Source organism: Helianthus annuus, chromosome 16, assembly GCF_002127325.2.
Source record: "Helianthus annuus cultivar XRQ/B chromosome 16, HanXRQr2.0-SUNRISE, whole genome shotgun sequence".
Lineage (NCBI taxonomy): Eukaryota > Viridiplantae > Streptophyta > Magnoliopsida > Asterales > Asteraceae > Helianthus > Helianthus annuus.
This window is the reverse complement of record NC_035448.2, coordinates 171,468,536-171,489,010: the sequence shown is the minus strand read 5'-3', so window position 1 is coordinate 171,489,010 and position 20,475 is coordinate 171,468,536. Positions and strand designations below refer to the sequence as shown.

The 20,475-nt window shown below is 47.1% G+C and overlaps 1 protein-coding gene across 1 annotated transcript; it reads right to left on the bottom strand.

Annotated features, from left to right (window-relative positions):
• Positions 1–11,277: 11,277 nt before the first annotated feature.
• LOC110919986 lies at positions 11,278–15,324 on the bottom strand. Its single transcript, XM_022164232.1, has 2 exons — positions 14,773–15,324; positions 11,278–11,364 (listed from the first exon to the last, which is right to left on the bottom strand). Exons 1-2 carry the CDS (start codon positions 15,322–15,324, stop codon positions 11,278–11,280), a joined length of 639 nt encoding a protein of 212 aa, XP_022019924.1.
• Positions 15,325–20,475: the final 5,151 nt, after the last annotated feature.

Here is a 20,475-nt window from a genome sequence, read left to right as displayed (position 1 = left end):
ATAAGAGAAGGGGAAATGGTTCCTTTGATCCTGACTTGTATGGCGGACGTTGAAAACTGTTGTTTTCAATGCGCAGGTACTAGGCAGGTGTCGAGTGATTTCTTGTTTGTCCTTTTAAGCGCGCGAGGTTATAGTAGTTTACGTATATCTGGCGCGACTCATGTGACTTCTGCATGAAGTTACTTGCACGTTTTATGGCGGGAAACTTCGAAATTTGAACTTCTGACAGGTTGGTGAGATAAGTCGTTGAGGGCGACGTTTGAGTTGACCCCTGGCACGGGTGTCATCATACCGCCTGCGGCGGTTGCACTTCGTGTCAGGAAAGTGAGGCCCACGCGCGCGTGGTAACCGTCACCCCTGGTTTTCCGCTTGATGTGGCAACCTCCCGTTGGTTAGCCTAGCGGCGAACGCGGCACGGTTACCCATCGCATTAAATGCGATGGGTATATATATCCGAAGAGAAGGTGAGAGATTCTCACTTCTCTTCGTTTCTTCTCCACTTTTCTCTCAAAACTCTTTGAATCTTCAAAGTGTTCTTCGTCTTCTTCAAGATTTCTTCAAATCTTCAAACTTTCTCTTCAAGCTTTTTCCCGATCTTCTTAGAAACATGAGTGAAGAGCATCAAGAGGCTCCTGTTATTGAGGAGGGACCAGTTCCTGTCCTCAAGTGGGATTTAGGTCTTTTCGAACAGATTGTTCGAAGTTTTAGATTCCCACCGGAGTGGGATGCCCGGTATCCGGCTCAGGGCCAGACCGCGGCTGATGCACCACCCGGTTATATCACCCTTTATGAAGACTTTTTTCTTCAAGGGAACTTCCGACTGCCGGCGACCAATTTTCTGGGCAGTATTCTCTCTTACTATAACTTCCATATATCCCAGATGAGCCCACCCGGGATGGTGAGGGTGCGGCACTTCGAATTCCTGTGCCGGTCTCATGGCATTGAGCCATCGGTAGATAAGTTTCGTGCTTTCTACCAGTTGCAGAGAACGATGGGGTTCTTCTCGTTTGCGAGCCGAGGTGCGGCGAAGAAGATTCTGCTGAATCCTCCTAAGAGTTTCCACGATTGGAAACCTAAGTTCTTCTTCATCAGGGAAGAAGTTTTGCCAATCGCTATGCCTTTTAGGGAATGGACTGAGGCCATACCCAAGGAAGATCTCCCGATCCCGAAGACTGCTCGGTGGTACCAGCAGCTAACCCCAACCCCTAACCGGGTGTTTGGGGAAAGTGTTTTGGTTGCTGCTAAGATGAGTGACCAGTGGTCGCCTAGCAGCAAGGAGGTTCCGGTCTTGAAGATCGGTGATCAAGGTTAGACTTTTCTTTGCTCCTTTTCTAAGTGTATTCGCTTTACCTTGTTACTTACTTATTTTTGTGTGCAGAAGCGCAACTCTATCAAGCTGCCTTCTCCACGTTTGGTGGCTCCATGGGCGTTCGCCCAATGCGCGATGATGAAGAAAGCTGGTATGACCAGATTAAAGGAAACTTCATGTTTCCAGCTGCTGATGCCTTCGCTTCGCCGCCAACTGCTACTGAAGGTGCGCAATATCCAAAACCTCGTCCATTGCGCTCTGTGACTCTCGCTGGGAAAGAAACTTTCTATCTTTCCAGCGAGGAGTCTGTAGGTTCTTCCAACGGCGAGCTAAGCTCTTGGTCTGAAATCTTTGCAGGTGTGTTGCGCGACCTGGGGATTGACCCCGAGGAGAAGAAGAAAAAGCCGGTGAAGAAGAAGAAGAAGGTGGAGCCTGAGGTGACCAGTAAGGGCACCGGCCCTAGTCGCGCAACATCTGCTGCTGTCAAAGGTACTCTTCGCCTTCGTCAACGTGATTTAGGCGACTATGTGATAATCAGTGACTCATATGAAGGTTTATCACATGCAGCTAAGGGAAAAGCTGGTGCTGGTGGGTCAAAGAGTTCTGGGAGCGCGGGTTCTCGTAACCCAGATGCTGGCGCGACCCCCAGTTTTCCCGAAGATGTGGAAGAGGAGGAAGATGCTGGTGCCCAACTTATTGGGCGAAAGAGGGGTAGGAGCGAGGCTACGACTGGTGTGGCTTCCGCGCCTACATCTGTGGTGCTACCCACTATAGGGAAGACAAGCAGGCTGCGCTCGTTGTACCAATTTTCTCCTGGTATGTTCTTCTTTTCTTCTCTTTTCTAAAAAACCTCTTTGCTTACATACACTTGCCTTATTTTGCAGAGATCAAGAAGAAGACCCCTGAAAAGGCGGTTACATTCAGTGAAGCTGGGGTAAAGAGGCCCAAGATAACCGTCAAGTCCACTGACGCTGCAGCCCAGGACGCCGCGAAGGCGGCTGAGGCGCAGCGAAAGGTGGAGGAGGCGCGTAAGAAAGAAGAGGAGAAGAGAAAGAAAGAAGAAGAGAAGGTAGAGGAGGAAAGAAAGAAAAGGGAGGAGGAGGAGAGGAAGAAAAAGGAGGAGGAGGATAGGAAGCGGAGGGCGGAGCAGGAGAGGTTGGCTGAAGTGGCGAGGAAGCAGGCCTTGGAGAAGGAGCTATTGGCGAAAAAGGCTATGGATCAGCCTCTTAAACCTCCAGGCCCTGAGGTTATCACGCCAACCAACACCGGTCCTGTTACTACTTCCAAGGGTTCCAGCCGCTTCTCCTCAAGCGGCGCGAGCTCTGGTGGAGCTGGGGGTTATAACCCCAATGTGGTAGGTGCGAAGGACACCGTTGGGGATATTTACTACAAAACTTACACCGAAGAAGAGCGTGGGGACGCTCCTCATCAGGCCCCCTGGAGTTTAAAACAGAAAGATACTTTCATCGAGTTCAGCCCTGCACGCGAGTGGTTCCTGAACTCCTTTACACCTGCTGAAGTCCATCGGCAAAGGGCGAAACCTCACGAAATGTTGTATCGTACTTATATTCTTGGTGAGGCCAACGCTCGTGCTGCCAACCATCAAATAGTTCGCGAATGGCGAACGATGGTTAGGGAGCGCGCCGACTGGGAGGCTTATCGCGAGCGTATGCTGAAACGTATTGCTGAATTCGAAAAATCTAAAACCGCGTTTGGTGAGGAGAGGGCCAAGTTTGAGGCTGACAAGAAGGCTGAAGCGTGGGGCCGCGAGGGGCTGCAGAAAAAACTCCACAATGTTGAGAAGCAACTGGCCAAGGAGACGGCCGAGTTTAAGCGTATATGCGCCCAAGACAACGATCGTGCTTATGCGCTACGACAGAAGATCGTTGATCTTGAGGCTAAAGTTGCGGACTTGACCTCAAAGGTGGAGGAAGCGCAGGGTGAAAAAGCTGCCAAGCAGCAGATGGAGGTTAGTTCTACTGACTCCCGCTCTTCTCTTTTTTGTTTATGAGATTTCTTTAAGTCAATTCTCAAGTCGTTTGCCAATTTTTAGGTTGAACTGACTGAAGCCAGGGTGCAATTGTCCAACAAGGACAAGGATCTCCATGCCAAGGACGTTGAGATTGCGGAACTCAAACGTCGCTTGAATGATCAAATTGACAGATGCGAGTCTTTGGAGATTGACCTTGAGGCTGAGAAGGTCAAGGCCGCTGATGCGGAGGAGGCGCGTGCTGTGAGCACTGCCGCGCTGAATGTGGCCCAAACCAACTACTCTGAGGCTCAAGGTATCGTTGATACACTTGTCTCAGAAGCGGAGTGGATGCGCACTCGCGGAGTAGTGTTGGTAAGTGCCTTATGCTTTTTTCTTAATTTGTTTTAAGATTTTTCTTTAATGCTTATCTTTTGTTGAAGGTTGCCAACTCCATCCTAAATGCGAACGAGCTAGATCGTGCCGTAGCGGCTCTGACAGATGCGGCGCGTGCGGTGGGTCATCGGGGAGGCTACCTGGAGTGTGCTGATCATGTTGAGCAAATGCTTGGGCAAGAATTTGACACAAGTCATTGCTCAGTGACAGAACATGCCGATGCTGCGCTTGCAAGTGCTGAAAATTCCTATGACAACCTCTCCTTGCCTATCATGGAGTTGGTTGTCGAATCGTTAAAGAAAGACGACTGGTGCCAGCGTCTTAAGGCAATCCTCGATCCACCGGTTACCGTCGAGTTGTCCGACGAAGAGCCTGCCGGTGACGACGGTGATGATGATGGCAATGACGATGATGGTGAAGACGACGGAGATGATGGTGATGATCGTCGCGAAGAATAGGATAGTTTGTTGAGTAGGTAGTTGATAGGCATTGGTGCCTTTGTAGTTTCTTTGATACTCTATGTATGATGCTGCGCAGTTGCGCAAGTTGTTAATGAAACCTTTTGTTTTTTCTGTTGCAATTACTGCGTTGTTATAAAAACTTTATGTTAAATTAGCTCGAATAAATGGAAGCGCTTTCTAAGTATTAAGGTGGCCACCCGGTCTCGCGCTTTGTTTGCGGAGGACCTTGGAGGTGGTTTGAACCACCTTGAAATGCTGGAGTGTTTTCGCGCTAATCAAAAGTTTAACATGCATTTGTAACGAAAAAATGTAATAGAAAAACATGTCGTATGTTTTCATTCAAGTCAGAAGTTGGCTCTTAGGCCTTCATACATATTCGCTAATGGCTCGTAGCCGACGTAGTGAATTGAAAGATGGCGCAAGGCCGAAAAGATTACATATAGCATTTGCGCAATTGTTGCGCATTCCAAGTTCTTGGTAAGATGTGGCCATCTAAGGTGCGCAATTTGTAGGCCCCTTTGCCCAGGACCTCATGAATCAGATATGGGCCTTCCCATTTAGGTGCTAATTTCCCTGGGCGTTCCGCATTTGATGCTTCGTTGTCGCGAAAGACGTATTCCCCTGGATTGAAGGTACAAATGCGAACCCTTGTGTTGTAGTACCTTTCCAGCTGGGTTTTGTACTTGGCCTCTCTGATTCTCGCGATTTCGCGTCTTTCTTCTAACAGGTCCAAGTCTAGGCGCCTTTCTGCTTCATTGTCAACCGTGTTGACCGTTGTCATGCGTGGCGAGGGCAGGCCAATCTCCGCCGGGATTACCGCCTCTGAGCCATAAACCAGGCTGAAAGGGGTCTCGCCGGTACTCGTCTTTGGCATGGTCCGATGAGCCCATAAAATGCTTGGGAGCTCATCAACCCATCCGCGCCGCCTTGTTCCTAATCTGGCCTTTATCCCTTCGACGATGCATTTGTTCACACTTTCCACTTGTCCGTTGCCTTGTGGGTGTGCAACGGAGGTGAAAGTGTGTTCAATTTTCATCTCCTTCATCCAGTTCTTAAGATCGTCCGAAGCAAAGTTGGTGCCATTGTCTGTCACGATCTTGAGCGGGAGGCCAAATCTGCATATGATGTGCTCCCATATGAACTTGCGCACAATCATAGCTGTGGTGGATGCAAGGGCTTTGGCTTCTACCCACTTCGTGAAGTAGTCGACAGCTACTATGATGAACTTTACGGCGCCGGGGGCATCCGGGAAGGGTCCCACCATGTCAATTCCCCATTGCTGAAAGGGCCATGCGGTGGATACGGGGATAAGATCGTTTTTAGGACGCAGCGTTTTTGGAGAGTGCCTCTGGCAAGAGTCACACTTGCGGATCTCCTTCATTGCGTCAACATGCATACCAGGCCAGTAGTAACCGGCGCTCATGATCTTCGCGACAACCATCCTTGGTCCGGAGTGGATGCCGCAAATCCCTTCATGGATTTCCCTTATCAAATAACTCGCGTCCTGGGGGTCCACACAGCGCAGTAGTGGTCCCAGGAAGGATTTTCGGTATAAGATACCGCTGTTCATTTCGTACTGTAGGGCTTTGTTTTGGATCTTTCTTGCTTCCGCTTTGTTTTCGGGAAGCACCCCTTCTTGCAAGTATTGGATGATGGGGGTCATCCACGATGTTTGCCCTGTTTCGATCACATTCACCTGTCGCAGCAATACTGACGGGTTCTTGAGTACCTCTATCCTTACATCCTTGGCGAGATGTTGAAAGGAAGTCGAGGCGAGTTTGCTCAGGGCATCTGCGGGCTTGTTTTCTGAGCGATTGATATGTATGACTTCGTGGGTTTTGAATTGTTGGAGCAATTCTTTCGCTTGTTCCAGATATAAAGCCATGACTTCACCCTTCGCGTCGTATATGCCATTTACTTGACTGGCTATCAGGAGTGAATCAACATGTGCGCGCAAGTTTTTTGCTCCCATCTTGATGGCGAGGCGTAAGCCTGCCAGAAAAGCCTCGTACTCAGCTTCATTGTTGGTGTTTTTGAAGTCGAGCTTAATGGCGTAAGTAAACTCGTGCTTTTCTGGGCTCACTAGACGTAAACCTGCTCCCGCGCCATCTTCATTTGATGCCCCGTCAGTGTAAAGCATCCAAGTCTCTGTTGTATTTTCTTCGGGAGTCTCTACCAGCTCGCACTCCTTGACTTTATCGGCCGGCACTTCTGTGATGAAGTCGGCGAGGACCTGCCCCTTAATGGCTGGGCGCGGCCTATACAAGATGTTATGGCCGCCCAGTTCAATGGCCCATTTCGCCAATCTGCCTGATGTCTCCGGCTTCTGTAGTATAGTGCCAATGTGGAAATTTGTAAGCACAGTTATCACATGGCCTGTGAAGTATCGGCGCAATCTTCGGGAGGCGTGTAGTAGCGCAAGAACCAGCTTTTCCATTGTGGAATATCTTGTTTCTGGGTCTGTGAGTACCCTGCTGACGTAATAGATCGGGGTTTGCACTCCGTTCCTGTCTACCAACAATACTGACCCTACTGCCTTATCCGAGGAGGACAAGTACAGCACAAGGGGCTCTTTTTCAAATGGTGCCGTCAGGGTAGGGAGTTCGATCAGACAGGCTTTCATTTGTTGAAAAGCTGTTTCGGCTTCCGGGGTCCATTTGAACTCTTGCTTCTTTACACAATTGCGCAACGTGCTAATGAAGGGATACGACTTTGCGGCGTGATTGGAGAGAAAACGATTTAGCGCGGCCAGCCGGCCGGCTAGTCGTTGCATTTCCTTGATGTTTCTTGGTGATGGCATTCGTTCTATAGCTTGTACCTTCTCTGGATTCACCTTGAAACCGCCGTTTGTGACAATGAAGCCCAGAAACTTCCCTTCTTCCATGCCAAAGGAACACTTGGCTGGATTTAGCTTCATATTGACGCTGCGCAATGAGTTGAACGTTTTTTCGATGTCTTTTAACATTTGGTCCTCCTCGGGACTTTTCACCACTAGATCATCGATATAAACCTCAATATGCTTTCCGATGTCGCCTGCGAAGGTTTTGTCCATCAAGCGTTGATATGTCGCGCTTGCGTTCTTCAGACCAAAGGGCATCTTTGTGTAGCAGAAGATTCCAAGGTCTGTTCTGAATGCTGTCTTGTCTTCATCTTCTAGCTTCATCTGCACTTGATGGTATCCTTTATAGCAATCCAGAAAGCACTTCCATCGGTATGGCGCGAGAGAATCGATTTTTTTATCGATCTCAGGCAAGGAATAGCAATCCTTTGGGCACGCCTTGTTGAGATCAGTGTAGTCTACGCACATGCGCCATCCGCCATTTGATTTTTCTACCATCACAGGGTTCGCCACCCAACTCTGATATCTTACCTCTCGCAAGATCCCGGCTTTGAGCAGCTCACATACCTGCTCGTTCATTGCTTTTGTCTTGTCTGACCCTAGGCTGCGCCTTCTTTGGACCTTTGGCTCGACAGATGGGTACGTGTTTAAGCAATGCTCGGTGATGTTGCGCGGGACACCGGTCATGTCTGCCGGCGTCCAGGCAAATATATCCATGTTTCGAAACAGCAGTTGCTTTAGACGTGTTCTGATGTCTGACGAAATGGCGTGGCCAATTGTCACGGTCTGCTCGGGGTATTTTCGGTTTAAAACCCATTTCTCCGGCTCAGTCGTGGAGACCTTTGCCGCCTTTGTTGGGCGCAGCTCGTCAGTTGACATTACTTCCTTCTTGGCGTATATGATTGCTACTCCTGTTTTGGTTGGGAAACCTATTGCAGAATGAGGCGTTGACGTCACCATGTTTAGCTCGCCTTGTGTTTCCCTCCCAAGAAGCACATCATGCCTTGATTTCACTGGCATTACCATAAAGTTCACATTTGTTGTTCTTGAGTGTTTCCCGTCAGAGAGCGTGACAGGGAAACTGATCTGTCCGAGAGGAAAAACCATTTCGTTGCAAAATCCAGACAAAGGATAATCGACAGGTTCGAGTCGCGCTTTATCCTCTTCATCCAGCTGATTGAAACATTGCTCATAAATGATGTCGGCAGTACTTCCCGGGTCTATGAATATGTAGTCAGTTTCATAATGCCCGAGTATGCCGGTGATGACCACAGGACGTGTGGCGCGAGGTCCGCCGCGCACTACTGGAAATACAACTTGCTGCTCTTGCCACGAAGGTTCATAAGGGCGTTTGCCTTTCTCTTTCGCGCTGTACCTGGGTCCGTTGACCATGTGAGTCTCTAGTCGACGGACCTTTTTGTGGTTACCTTCATCATGGCGCTGGAGTTGACGGGTTTCCTTGCGTACATTCTTCACTAAATGGCTTAGTTTGCCGCTTTTGAGCGCTCTCTCGATTTCTTGGCGCAAGCTGTAACAGTCGTCGGTTAGGTGCCCTGAATCTTTGTGAAAATCGCAGTACAAGTTAGGGTCTTGCCCTTTCTTGTTTGTCATTGGCCTTGGCGCCTTGAAATCGACATTCTCCGTCATCAATACCTCCTTTGGAGTTTTTGTGAGCGGAGTCCAGTGTTTGTCACGATTGTCGTCTCTGACTGCTTTCTTGTAACCGATTCGGTCAATCGTTTCTCGCGCATCTTCTCTGTAACGTGGCCTGTCGTCGCGGCCTCTGGGTCTCTCAGACTTCCAGTCATGACTCTTGTACTTGTTGCGCTTGTTGTTGTTGTCGCGCGTACTTCCTCTTGAAAATCGATCTTCTGGGTAGTAGCCCTTTCCACCAGCAAGGGACTCCTCAGTTTGCGCGACGATTTTTGCGGCTTCCATCAGTTTATCCCACTCCTTCGGCATTCCATCTTTGCCTGTGATGGTTCTAATGAGACTATCGCAGCGTATAGCCTTTTTGAAGTGACAGCGCATGAGTTGCTCGCTGACGCCGCCTATTTCCAAGCACTCTTTGTTAAAACGTGTGATGAAGTCCTCCAGACCTTCACCATCTCTTCTCCAAATATCTTCTACTTCGGCTGTGTCGCGTTGGTAGCGACGTTGTTGGCTAAAGTAGCTTAAGAATTGCGTCTTGAAATCTGTCCATGACTTAATCTTTCCGGGCGGAAGGCTGTCAAACCAGGCGCGAGCCGCTCCGGTAAGAGTTTGAATGAACAGGTGGCACCACATGGGCATGTTCCACCCTCCCATGCAGCCTACACTCGTGAATGTTCTGACGTGATCGTCTGGGTCAGTCAACCCATTGAATTTCCCAACGGTTGGGGGTAGCTTCTCTCGTGAGAGCGGTGCGAGTGCGATTTTTGGAATAAACTTGGAGTGTTCCGCAGCTTCCGCTGGTCTGTATGCCAGGCGGAAATCTCGTTCAGCTTCTTCTGTATAGCCAATGTGTTGTCTTGGCTTATAGTACTCATGGTTTTTTGGTAAACGATTAAAGACCGATGATTCTTCATCACCTTCCCATGTAGGATCATATGGGTCGGTTTCTTCCCATTCGTTGTTCATGTTGCGCGGCGTGAGCCGGCTGTGCACAGGGCCTCGTTGAAGGTTCGACGGATACTCATAGTAACTATCCGTTTCCCCTCTTGTATCGCGCGTGTCTTGTACGCTTAAACGCCTTGTAGGGGGAGGCCTGTTGGTTCTGCCTTGTATATTGGCCGGTGGTGGCATTTGGCGCACCCCCTGACTCGGAGGGGTGACCAAGGACGGTTCTGCCGTCAAAACTGCTTGCTGCGCGATGAGCGATTGGTATGCTGCATTGATAGTGGCGATGTTCTTGGCATACCACGAGGCCGGGGTTTCGCCCTCTGGTAAGCCAAGTAATGCAGATACATTTTGAGGTGGCGCTGTGTTCGAAGGTCCTTCTCCGTTTCCTGGGGTGACCACTTGTGTGATGCGGGTGAAGCTCCCGCGCGGACCCCCAGTATTGTTGATTTCAACTTCGCCGATTTCTTCGATTTGTTGGGCTTGGAAGGTTTGGACTCCTTCACCCAACGCCGTGTTAGAGTTGGTTCCGAAACCGAACTCTGGGATGACTCCTTGACCAGTCATAGTCGGAAGGAAGGAAAAGATGTCAAAAGCTCAAATAAAAGAAGATGAGGGTGGTTATAGAAAAAATCGGTGGGCGCCAATGAAGAAACAGATGGAGGTTAGTTCTACTGACTCCCGCTCTTCTCTTTTTTGTTTATGAGATTTCTTTAAGTCAATTCTCAAGTCGTTTGCCAATTTTTAGGTTGAACTGACTGAAGCCAGGGTGCAATTGTCCAACAAGGACAAGGATCTCCATGCCAAGGACGTTGAGATTGCGGAACTCAAACGTCGCTTGAATGATCAAATTGACAGATGCGAGTCTTTGGAGATTGACCTTGAGGCTGAGAAGGTCAAGGCCGCTGATGCGGAGGAGGCGCGTGCTGTGAGCACTGCCGCGCTGAATGTGGCCCAAACCAACTACTCTGAGGCTCAAGGTATCGTTGATACACTTGTCTCAGAAGCGGAGTGGATGCGCACTCGCGGAGTAGTGTTGGTAAGTGCCTTATGCTTTTTTCTTAATTTGTTTTAAGATTTTTCTTTAATGCTTATCTTTTGTTGAAGGTTGCCAACTCCATCCTAAATGCGAACGAGCTAGATCGTGCCGTAGCGGCTCTGACAGATGCGGCGCGTGCGGTGGGTCATCGGGGAGGCTACCTGGAGTGTGCTGATCATGTTGAGCAAATGCTTGGGCAAGAATTTGACACAAGTCATTGCTCAGTGACAGAACATGCCGATGCTGCGCTTGCAAGTGCTGAAAATTCCTATGACAACCTCTCCTTGCCTATCATGGAGTTGGTTGTCGAATCGTTAAAGAAAGACGACTGGTGCCAGCGTCTTAAGGCAATCCTCGATCCACCGGTTACCGTCGAGTTGTCCGACGAAGAGCCTGCCGGTGACGACGGTGATGATGATGGCAATGACGATGATGGTGAAGACGACGGAGATGATGGTGATGATCGTCGCGAAGAATAGGATAGTTTGTTGAGTAGGTAGTTGATAGGCATTGGTGCCTTTGTAGTTTCTTTGATACTCTATGTATGATGCTGCGCAGTTGCGCAAGTTGTTAATGAAACCTTTTGTTTTTTCTGTTGCAATTACTGCGTTGTTATAAAAACTTTATGTTAAATTAGCTCGAATAAATGGAAGCGCTTTCTAAGTATTAAGGTGGCCACCCGGTCTCGCGCTTTGTTTGCGGAGGACCTTGGAGGTGGTTTGAACCACCTTGAAATGCTGGAGTGTTTTCGCGCTAATCAAAAGTTTAACATGCATTTGTAACGAAAAAATGTAATAGAAAAACATGTCGTATGTTTTCATTCAAGTCAGAAGTTGGCTCTTAGGCCTTCATACATATTCGCTAATGGCTCGTAGCCGACGTAGTGAATTGAAAGATGGCGCAAGGCCGAAAAGATTACATATAGCATTTGCGCAATTGTTGCGCATTCCAAGTTCTTGGTAAGATGTGGCCATCTAAGGTGCGCAATTTGTAGGCCCCTTTGCCCAGGACCTCATGAATCAGATATGGGCCTTCCCATTTAGGTGCTAATTTCCCTGGGCGTTCCGCATTTGATGCTTCGTTGTCGCGAAAGACGTATTCCCCTGGATTGAAGGTACAAATGCGAACCCTTGTGTTGTAGTACCTTTCCAGCTGGGTTTTGTACTTGGCCTCTCTGATTCTCGCGATTTCGCGTCTTTCTTCTAACAGGTCCAAGTCTAGGCGCCTTTCTGCTTCATTGTCAACCGTGTTGACCGTTGTCATGCGTGGCGAGGGCAGGCCAATCTCCGCCGGGATTACCGCCTCTGAGCCATAAACCAGGCTGAAAGGGGTCTCGCCGGTACTCGTCTTTGGCATGGTCCGATGAGCCCATAAAATGCTTGGGAGCTCATCAACCCATCCGCGCCGCCTTGTTCCTAATCTGGCCTTTATCCCTTCGACGATGCATTTGTTCACACTTTCCACTTGTCCGTTGCCTTGTGGGTGTGCAACGGAGGTGAAAGTGTGTTCAATTTTCATCTCCTTCATCCAGTTCTTAAGATCGTCCGAAGCAAAGTTGGTGCCATTGTCTGTCACGATCTTGAGCGGGAGGCCAAATCTGCATATGATGTGCTCCCATATGAACTTGCGCACAATCATAGCTGTGGTGGATGCAAGGGCTTTGGCTTCTACCCACTTCGTGAAGTAGTCGACAGCTACTATGATGAACTTTACGGCGCCGGGGGCATCCGGGAAGGGTCCCACCATGTCAATTCCCCATTGCTGAAAGGGCCATGCGGTGGATACGGGGATAAGATCGTTTTTAGGACGCAGCGTTTTTGGAGAGTGCCTCTGGCAAGAGTCACACTTGCGGATCTCCTTCATTGCGTCAACATGCATACCAGGCCAGTAGTAACCGGCGCTCATGATCTTCGCGACAACCATCCTTGGTCCGGAGTGGATGCCGCAAATCCCTTCATGGATTTCCCTTATCAAATAACTCGCGTCCTGGGGGTCCACACAGCGCAGTAGTGGTCCCAGGAAGGATTTTCGGTATAAGATACCGCTGTTCATTTCGTACTGTAGGGCTTTGTTTTGGATCTTTCTTGCTTCCGCTTTGTTTTCGGGAAGCACCCCTTCTTGCAAGTATTGGATGATGGGGGTCATCCACGATGTTTGCCCTGTTTCGATCACATTCACCTGTCGCAGCAATACTGACGGGTTCTTGAGTACCTCTATCCTTACATCCTTGGCGAGATGTTGAAAGGAAGTCGAGGCGAGTTTGCTCAGGGCATCTGCGGGCTTGTTTTCTGAGCGATTGATATGTATGACTTCGTGGGTTTTGAATTGTTGGAGCAATTCTTTCGCTTGTTCCAGATATAAAGCCATGACTTCACCCTTCGCGTCGTATATGCCATTTACTTGACTGGCTATCAGGAGTGAATCAACATGTGCGCGCAAGTTTTTTGCTCCCATCTTGATGGCGAGGCGTAAGCCTGCCAGAAAAGCCTCGTACTCAGCTTCATTGTTGGTGTTTTTGAAGTCGAGCTTAATGGCGTAAGTAAACTCGTGCTTTTCTGGGCTCACTAGACGTAAACCTGCTCCCGCGCCATCTTCATTTGATGCCCCGTCAGTGTAAAGCATCCAAGTCTCTGTTGTATTTTCTTCGGGAGTCTCTACCAGCTCGCACTCCTTGACTTTATCGGCCGGCACTTCTGTGATGAAGTCGGCGAGGACCTGCCCCTTAATGGCTGGGCGCGGCCTATACAAGATGTTATGGCCGCCCAGTTCAATGGCCCATTTCGCCAATCTGCCTGATGTCTCCGGCTTCTGTAGTATAGTGCCAATGTGGAAATTTGTAAGCACAGTTATCACATGGCCTGTGAAGTATCGGCGCAATCTTCGGGAGGCGTGTAGTAGCGCAAGAACCAGCTTTTCCATTGTGGAATATCTTGTTTCTGGGTCTGTGAGTACCCTGCTGACGTAATAGATCGGGGTTTGCACTCCGTTCCTGTCTACCAACAATACTGACCCTACTGCCTTATCCGAGGAGGACAAGTACAGCACAAGGGGCTCTTTTTCAAATGGTGCCGTCAGGGTAGGGAGTTCGATCAGACAGGCTTTCATTTGTTGAAAAGCTGTTTCGGCTTCCGGGGTCCATTTGAACTCTTGCTTCTTTACACAATTGCGCAACGTGCTAATGAAGGGATACGACTTTGCGGCGTGATTGGAGAGAAAACGATTTAGCGCGGCCAGCCGGCCGGCTAGTCGTTGCATTTCCTTGATGTTTCTTGGTGATGGCATTCGTTCTATAGCTTGTACCTTCTCTGGATTCACCTTGAAACCGCCGTTTGTGACAATGAAGCCCAGAAACTTCCCTTCTTCCATGCCAAAGGAACACTTGGCTGGATTTAGCTTCATATTGACGCTGCGCAATGAGTTGAACGTTTTTTCGATGTCTTTTAACATTTGGTCCTCCTCGGGACTTTTCACCACTAGATCATCGATATAAACCTCAATATGCTTTCCGATGTCGCCTGCGAAGGTTTTGTCCATCAAGCGTTGATATGTCGCGCTTGCGTTCTTCAGACCAAAGGGCATCTTTGTGTAGCAGAAGATTCCAAGGTCTGTTCTGAATGCTGTCTTGTCTTCATCTTCTAGCTTCATCTGCACTTGATGGTATCCTTTATAGCAATCCAGAAAGCACTTCCATCGGTATGGCGCGAGAGAATCGATTTTTTTATCGATCTCAGGCAAGGAATAGCAATCCTTTGGGCACGCCTTGTTGAGATCAGTGTAGTCTACGCACATGCGCCATCCGCCATTTGATTTTTCTACCATCACAGGGTTCGCCACCCAACTCTGATATCTTACCTCTCGCAAGATCCCGGCTTTGAGCAGCTCACATACCTGCTCGTTCATTGCTTTTGTCTTGTCTGACCCTAGGCTGCGCCTTCTTTGGACCTTTGGCTCGACAGATGGGTACGTGTTTAAGCAATGCTCGGTGATGTTGCGCGGGACACCGGTCATGTCTGCCGGCGTCCAGGCAAATATATCCATGTTTCGAAACAGCAGTTGCTTTAGACGTGTTCTGATGTCTGACGAAATGGCGTGGCCAATTGTCACGGTCTGCTCGGGGTATTTTCGGTTTAAAACCCATTTCTCCGGCTCAGTCGTGGAGACCTTTGCCGCCTTTGTTGGGCGCAGCTCGTCAGTTGACATTACTTCCTTCTTGGCGTATATGATTGCTACTCCTGTTTTGGTTGGGAAACCTATTGCAGAATGAGGCGTTGACGTCACCATGTTTAGCTCGCCTTGTGTTTCCCTCCCAAGAAGCACATCATGCCTTGATTTCACTGGCATTACCATAAAGTTCACATTTGTTGTTCTTGAGTGTTTCCCGTCAGAGAGCGTGACAGGGAAACTGATCTGTCCGAGAGGAAAAACCATTTCGTTGCAAAATCCAGACAAAGGATAATCGACAGGTTCGAGTCGCGCTTTATCCTCTTCATCCAGCTGATTGAAACATTGCTCATAAATGATGTCGGCAGTACTTCCCGGGTCTATGAATATGTAGTCAGTTTCATAATGCCCGAGTATGCCGGTGATGACCACAGGACGTGTGGCGCGAGGTCCGCCGCGCACTACTGGAAATACAACTTGCTGCTCTTGCCACGAAGGTTCATAAGGGCGTTTGCCTTTCTCTTTCGCGCTGTACCTGGGTCCGTTGACCATGTGAGTCTCTAGTCGACGGACCTTTTTGTGGTTACCTTCATCATGGCGCTGGAGTTGACGGGTTTCCTTGCGTACATTCTTCACTAAATGGCTTAGTTTGCCGCTTTTGAGCGCTCTCTCGATTTCTTGGCGCAAGCTGTAACAGTCGTCGGTTAGGTGCCCTGAATCTTTGTGAAAATCGCAGTACAAGTTAGGGTCTTGCCCTTTCTTGTTTGTCATTGGCCTTGGCGCCTTGAAATCGACATTCTCCGTCATCAATACCTCCTTTGGAGTTTTTGTGAGCGGAGTCCAGTGTTTGTCACGATTGTCGTCTCTGACTGCTTTCTTGTAACCGATTCGGTCAATCGTTTCTCGCGCATCTTCTCTGTAACGTGGCCTGTCGTCGCGGCCTCTGGGTCTCTCAGACTTCCAGTCATGACTCTTGTACTTGTTGCGCTTGTTGTTGTTGTCGCGCGTACTTCCTCTTGAAAATCGATCTTCTGGGTAGTAGCCCTTTCCACCAGCAAGGGACTCCTCAGTTTGCGCGACGATTTTTGCGGCTTCCATCAGTTTATCCCACTCCTTCGGCATTCCATCTTTGCCTGTGATGGTTCTAATGAGACTATCGCAGCGTATAGCCTTTTTGAAGTGACAGCGCATGAGTTGTTCGCTGACGCCGCCTATTTCCAAGCACTCTTTGTTAAAACGTGTGATGAAGTCCTCCAGACCTTCACCATCTCTTCTCCAAATATCTTCTACTTCGGCTGTGTCGCGTTGGTAGCGACGTTGTTGGCTAAAGTAGCTTAAGAATTGCGTCTTGAAATCTGTCCATGACTTAATCTTTCCGGGCGGAAGGCTGTCAAACCAGGCGCGAGCCGCTCCGGTAAGAGTTTGAATGAACAGGTGGCACCACATGGGCATGTTCCACCCTCCCATGCAGCCTACACTCGTGAATGTTCTGACGTGATCGTCTGGGTCAGTCAACCCATTGAATTTCCCAACGGTTGGGGGTAGCTTCTCTCGTGAGAGCGGTGCGAGTGCGATTTTTGGAATAAACTTGGAGTGTTCCGCAGCTTCCGCTGGTCTGTATGCCAGGCGGAAATCTCGTTCAGCTTCTTCTGTATAGCCAATGTGTTGTCTTGGCTTATAGTACTCATGGTTTTTTGGTAAACGATTAAAGACCGATGATTCTTCATCACCTTCCCATGTAGGATCATATGGGTCGGTTTCTTCCCATTCGTTGTTCATGTTGCGCGGCGTGAGCCGGCTGTGCACAGGGCCTCGTTGAAGGTTCGACGGATACTCATAGTAACTATCCGTTTCCCCTCTTGTATCGCGCGTGTCTTGTACGCTTAAACGCCTTGTAGGGGGAGGCCTGTTGGTTCTGCCTTGTATATTGGCCGGTGGTGGCATTTGGCGCACCCCCTGACTCGGAGGGGTGACCAAGGACGGTTCTGCCGTCAAAACTGCTTGCTGCGCGATGAGCGATTGGTATGCTGCATTGATAGTGGCGATGTTCTTGGCATACCACGAGGCCGGGGTTTCGCCCTCTGGTAAGCCAAGTAATGCAGATACATTTTGAGGTGGCGCTGTGTTCGAAGGTCCTTCTCCGTTTCCTGGGGTGACCACTTGTGTGATGCGGGTGAAGCTCCCGCGCGGACCCCCAGTATTGTTGCTTTCAACTTCGCCGATTTCTTCGATTTGTTGGGCTTGGAAGGTTTGGACTCCTTCACCCAACGCCGTGTTAGAGTTGGTTCCGAAACCGAACTCTGGGATGATTCCTTGACCAGTCATAGTCGGAAGGAAGGAAAAGATGTCAAAAGCTCAAATAAAAGAAGATGAGGGTGGTTATAGAAAAAATCGGTGGGCGCCAATGAAGAAACAGAGATCTAATTTGGGAGTTAATTAGATTGGTTTATGTTCCTTTCATGTTGGTTAATCTTCTTAATGATATTTAAGCTCCGACTTGGTGATCTTAACCTGCAAAACAGAACACCGTTACTCGTTAAGAGGGGAATGTGGGGGTTTCCCTCTTAACCAGGCTCCGGCGTGAGAATAAGCGACTGCTTTGAGAGTAATTAAGTGTAAAGAGTGAGAGCCAAGGGAATAGAATGTTTAACCTGTGAAGCAAGGTCTCTATTTATAGCCGGAGAGGTGTGAGGGGTTATGGGCTGATGGGCCTTGGGCCAGAAGCGGACAACAAAACGGATATGCTCTTTGTCTCACTGGCGTCGACCGCTTAGTGGCTTCTAGATGCTCGTCGGTGCTGGCGCACCTTGATTGGAGCCACGTGTCATTGTTGTCGGCCTTGTTGTCCTTCTGTCATCAGCAGACGAGTGGAGATCGTGGGACAGTTGTCTCCGTCCTCTGATTGGTGCCATGTAGGCGTCCTTGTGTACTTCTCGTCAGGCGATCGTGGCGCACGATTGACCAGAGGCTGCTAGACGCTCATTGGCTCCTTTTACTGCCACTTGTACCTTGTGTACCACTGTAGGTAGCCGCGCGCTTCCCTACCGAGTGGCTCATCTCTTCCATTGTTTTATGTTAAGTGCTGATATCTGGGTTTGTTGTGTGCATTACCTCGCGCGGGATAATCGTAGAGCGATGTAGGCCGCGCAAGGTTGTTGTTAACACCTTGTTGTGTTAAGGAGTATGGTCCCACGCGCAACCTGATCTCAGGTTTGCGCGACTTTCTGGGACCATACCCCTTCAACTACCGACTTGCAACCGAGACGGCAAGCCACCCGGGTTCGAGACGGGCACCCTACCGAAGCAGAGCTAGGCCGCCCTCTGGAGCACATGTATTCCAGCGGTGCCACAACAGAGGCTCGAACTCGGAACCCATCGTGCGGGAACCTCCCTAAGGAGTAAACCCTCACATTAGATATCATGTGTGAAGGAGAAAAAGAGACAACCCGTTATGAAAAATTAGGCTAATAAATGCTATGTATCATAAACCAACGCTTTTTTATTTGCGAAATTCAGTAGAATTTGAATGATTCCCTTACAAAGAAAGTATATATGGAATTGAGATTCACTTCAATTAATTTCACGCTTTTATTACCTTTTTTTTTTTGAACGGTAAATTTGGATCACTGACGGACCATTGGAGTATCATCGTGCCATCAGCAGAACCACCCGATCATATCCATCTCCACTAGGCAATAATGTCACACCAATTCAGGAAGAAACCCAATAAATCTGGGAAAAACCCCCTTTGTGGGAATCGAACCCATGACCTAATGGTCATAAGCCTTATCCCACCACTAAGGTACCACTAGGCTATAATGCCATGAGTGCTTTTATTACTTTTTTATTTGCGAAATTCAGTAGAATTTGAATGATCCCCTTACGAAGAAAGTACAAATGGAATTGAAATTCACTTCAATTAATCTCACGCTTTTATTATTGAGGTGTGATAAATATACCCATCACAAGGATTAATATACCCAAAAGTCAAATTTAGTAATGATTAACTACTTTATTGTATTATTTTATTATTATAAGTAAAAAGTAATAATTATGTTTTATTATAAAGTCAAAAGTAATAATTATGTTTTTTATATTATTTTATTTTATAATACTTTTGTTACTTTTTTTATATTTTCCTATACTATTATTAGTATTAGTATCAATATTAATAAATAAATAATCAAGACACTTTATTATAAATACGAAAGTGAAAAAGTTAATAATAAATAAATAAATAACGAGTCTCTAATAAAACAGTAAACGTGCAAACATTAAAACAATTAATCACCTAGATCGACAAAACCACTTTCACGACGATAAAGCTTGGTTGTCCACGAGTTTTTTTTTTAACTTGAGGTTCTTGAATGTCGGTTTTACCTGGAAAAAGGATACTTTTGTTATTTTTTTATATTTTGTTATATTTTGTTATATTGTTAGTAGTGTTAATAGCAATATTAATAAATAAATAATCAAGACACTTTATTATAAACACAAAAGTAAAAAAGTTCATCATAAATAAATAAAAGTTCATCTAATATTTCTACACATTTCAAACGAATTTTTATTCAACTTGAGTATGCCAACTTTATATATAAACAAATTATATATAATAAACAAATCACAAGAGTATGCCAACTTTATATAAACAAATTATATATAATAAACAGATCACAAGAGTATGCCAACTTTATATATCTTAAATTAAAAAACTAAAGCATTTATATGACAAAAATTAATGATTGTAATTAATAATTAAAAAATAAAATACAAATATTAGGTAATTAATGACACTCATTTTCTCTCTCCTGCCCACCTTTCTCCCTCCTGAAAGGTTGACTTTTGGGTATATTTAACAACACCCTTATTATTTTCTATGTGAATTGCAAAGATTGTCATTTATTTTTATACCACATTTTAGGGGGTCTCATTTGTCCTTAAATTTAATAAGATTTGTACTTTATGTTTCTAAATCTTGCAGGTTATGTCATTTGGGCATAACCCACTTAATTTTTTTCATTAAATCAGATCATGTGAGCGTCATGTGAGGTATTGCCGTCTTTTTCCACTCTGATTAAAAAAAAAAACTTAAAACCCACCCACCCTTTCTCTCTCTACAAATACACACAATCTTCCACCCTCCTCACTCTATCACAACCACCACCTTCACTTTTCATCAGATAATCTCAAATGCCCCTTTAAATCTTTAATTTACATCGGTTTTCATTATTCTCACACTTTTAAATCTTATTTTCACATCATTTTTCACACACTCTCTCTATATATATATATATCTAAGTATGTATAGAGAGAGATAGAGGGAAGTGGTGTATGAATATTAACTCCCTTCACATAATATGCAAGGCTACTTCACGTATCAACAATAAAACATCGAGCAACATCAATTAAGAATCTTCCAGAATGCAAAATCATCACATTCAATGATTCATAAAATACTAATTTCGAACGAACAAGCTCATCAGCAATCTTCTTCTGAATCAACGCATCAAGCAACGGATATTATTACATCAATACGATGTTGTTTGTCGGCGCTATATTTCTCTGATTATCCGTACGATGAGTAATCATTTGGGGACCTGTATCGTTCCATGGTCTTATTAGTATCATGTTGTTTTTTTCATGTATTGACATTGTTTTTGTTTGTAATAACATGTGTTGTTGGGTGTGTAAAGTAATTTGGTA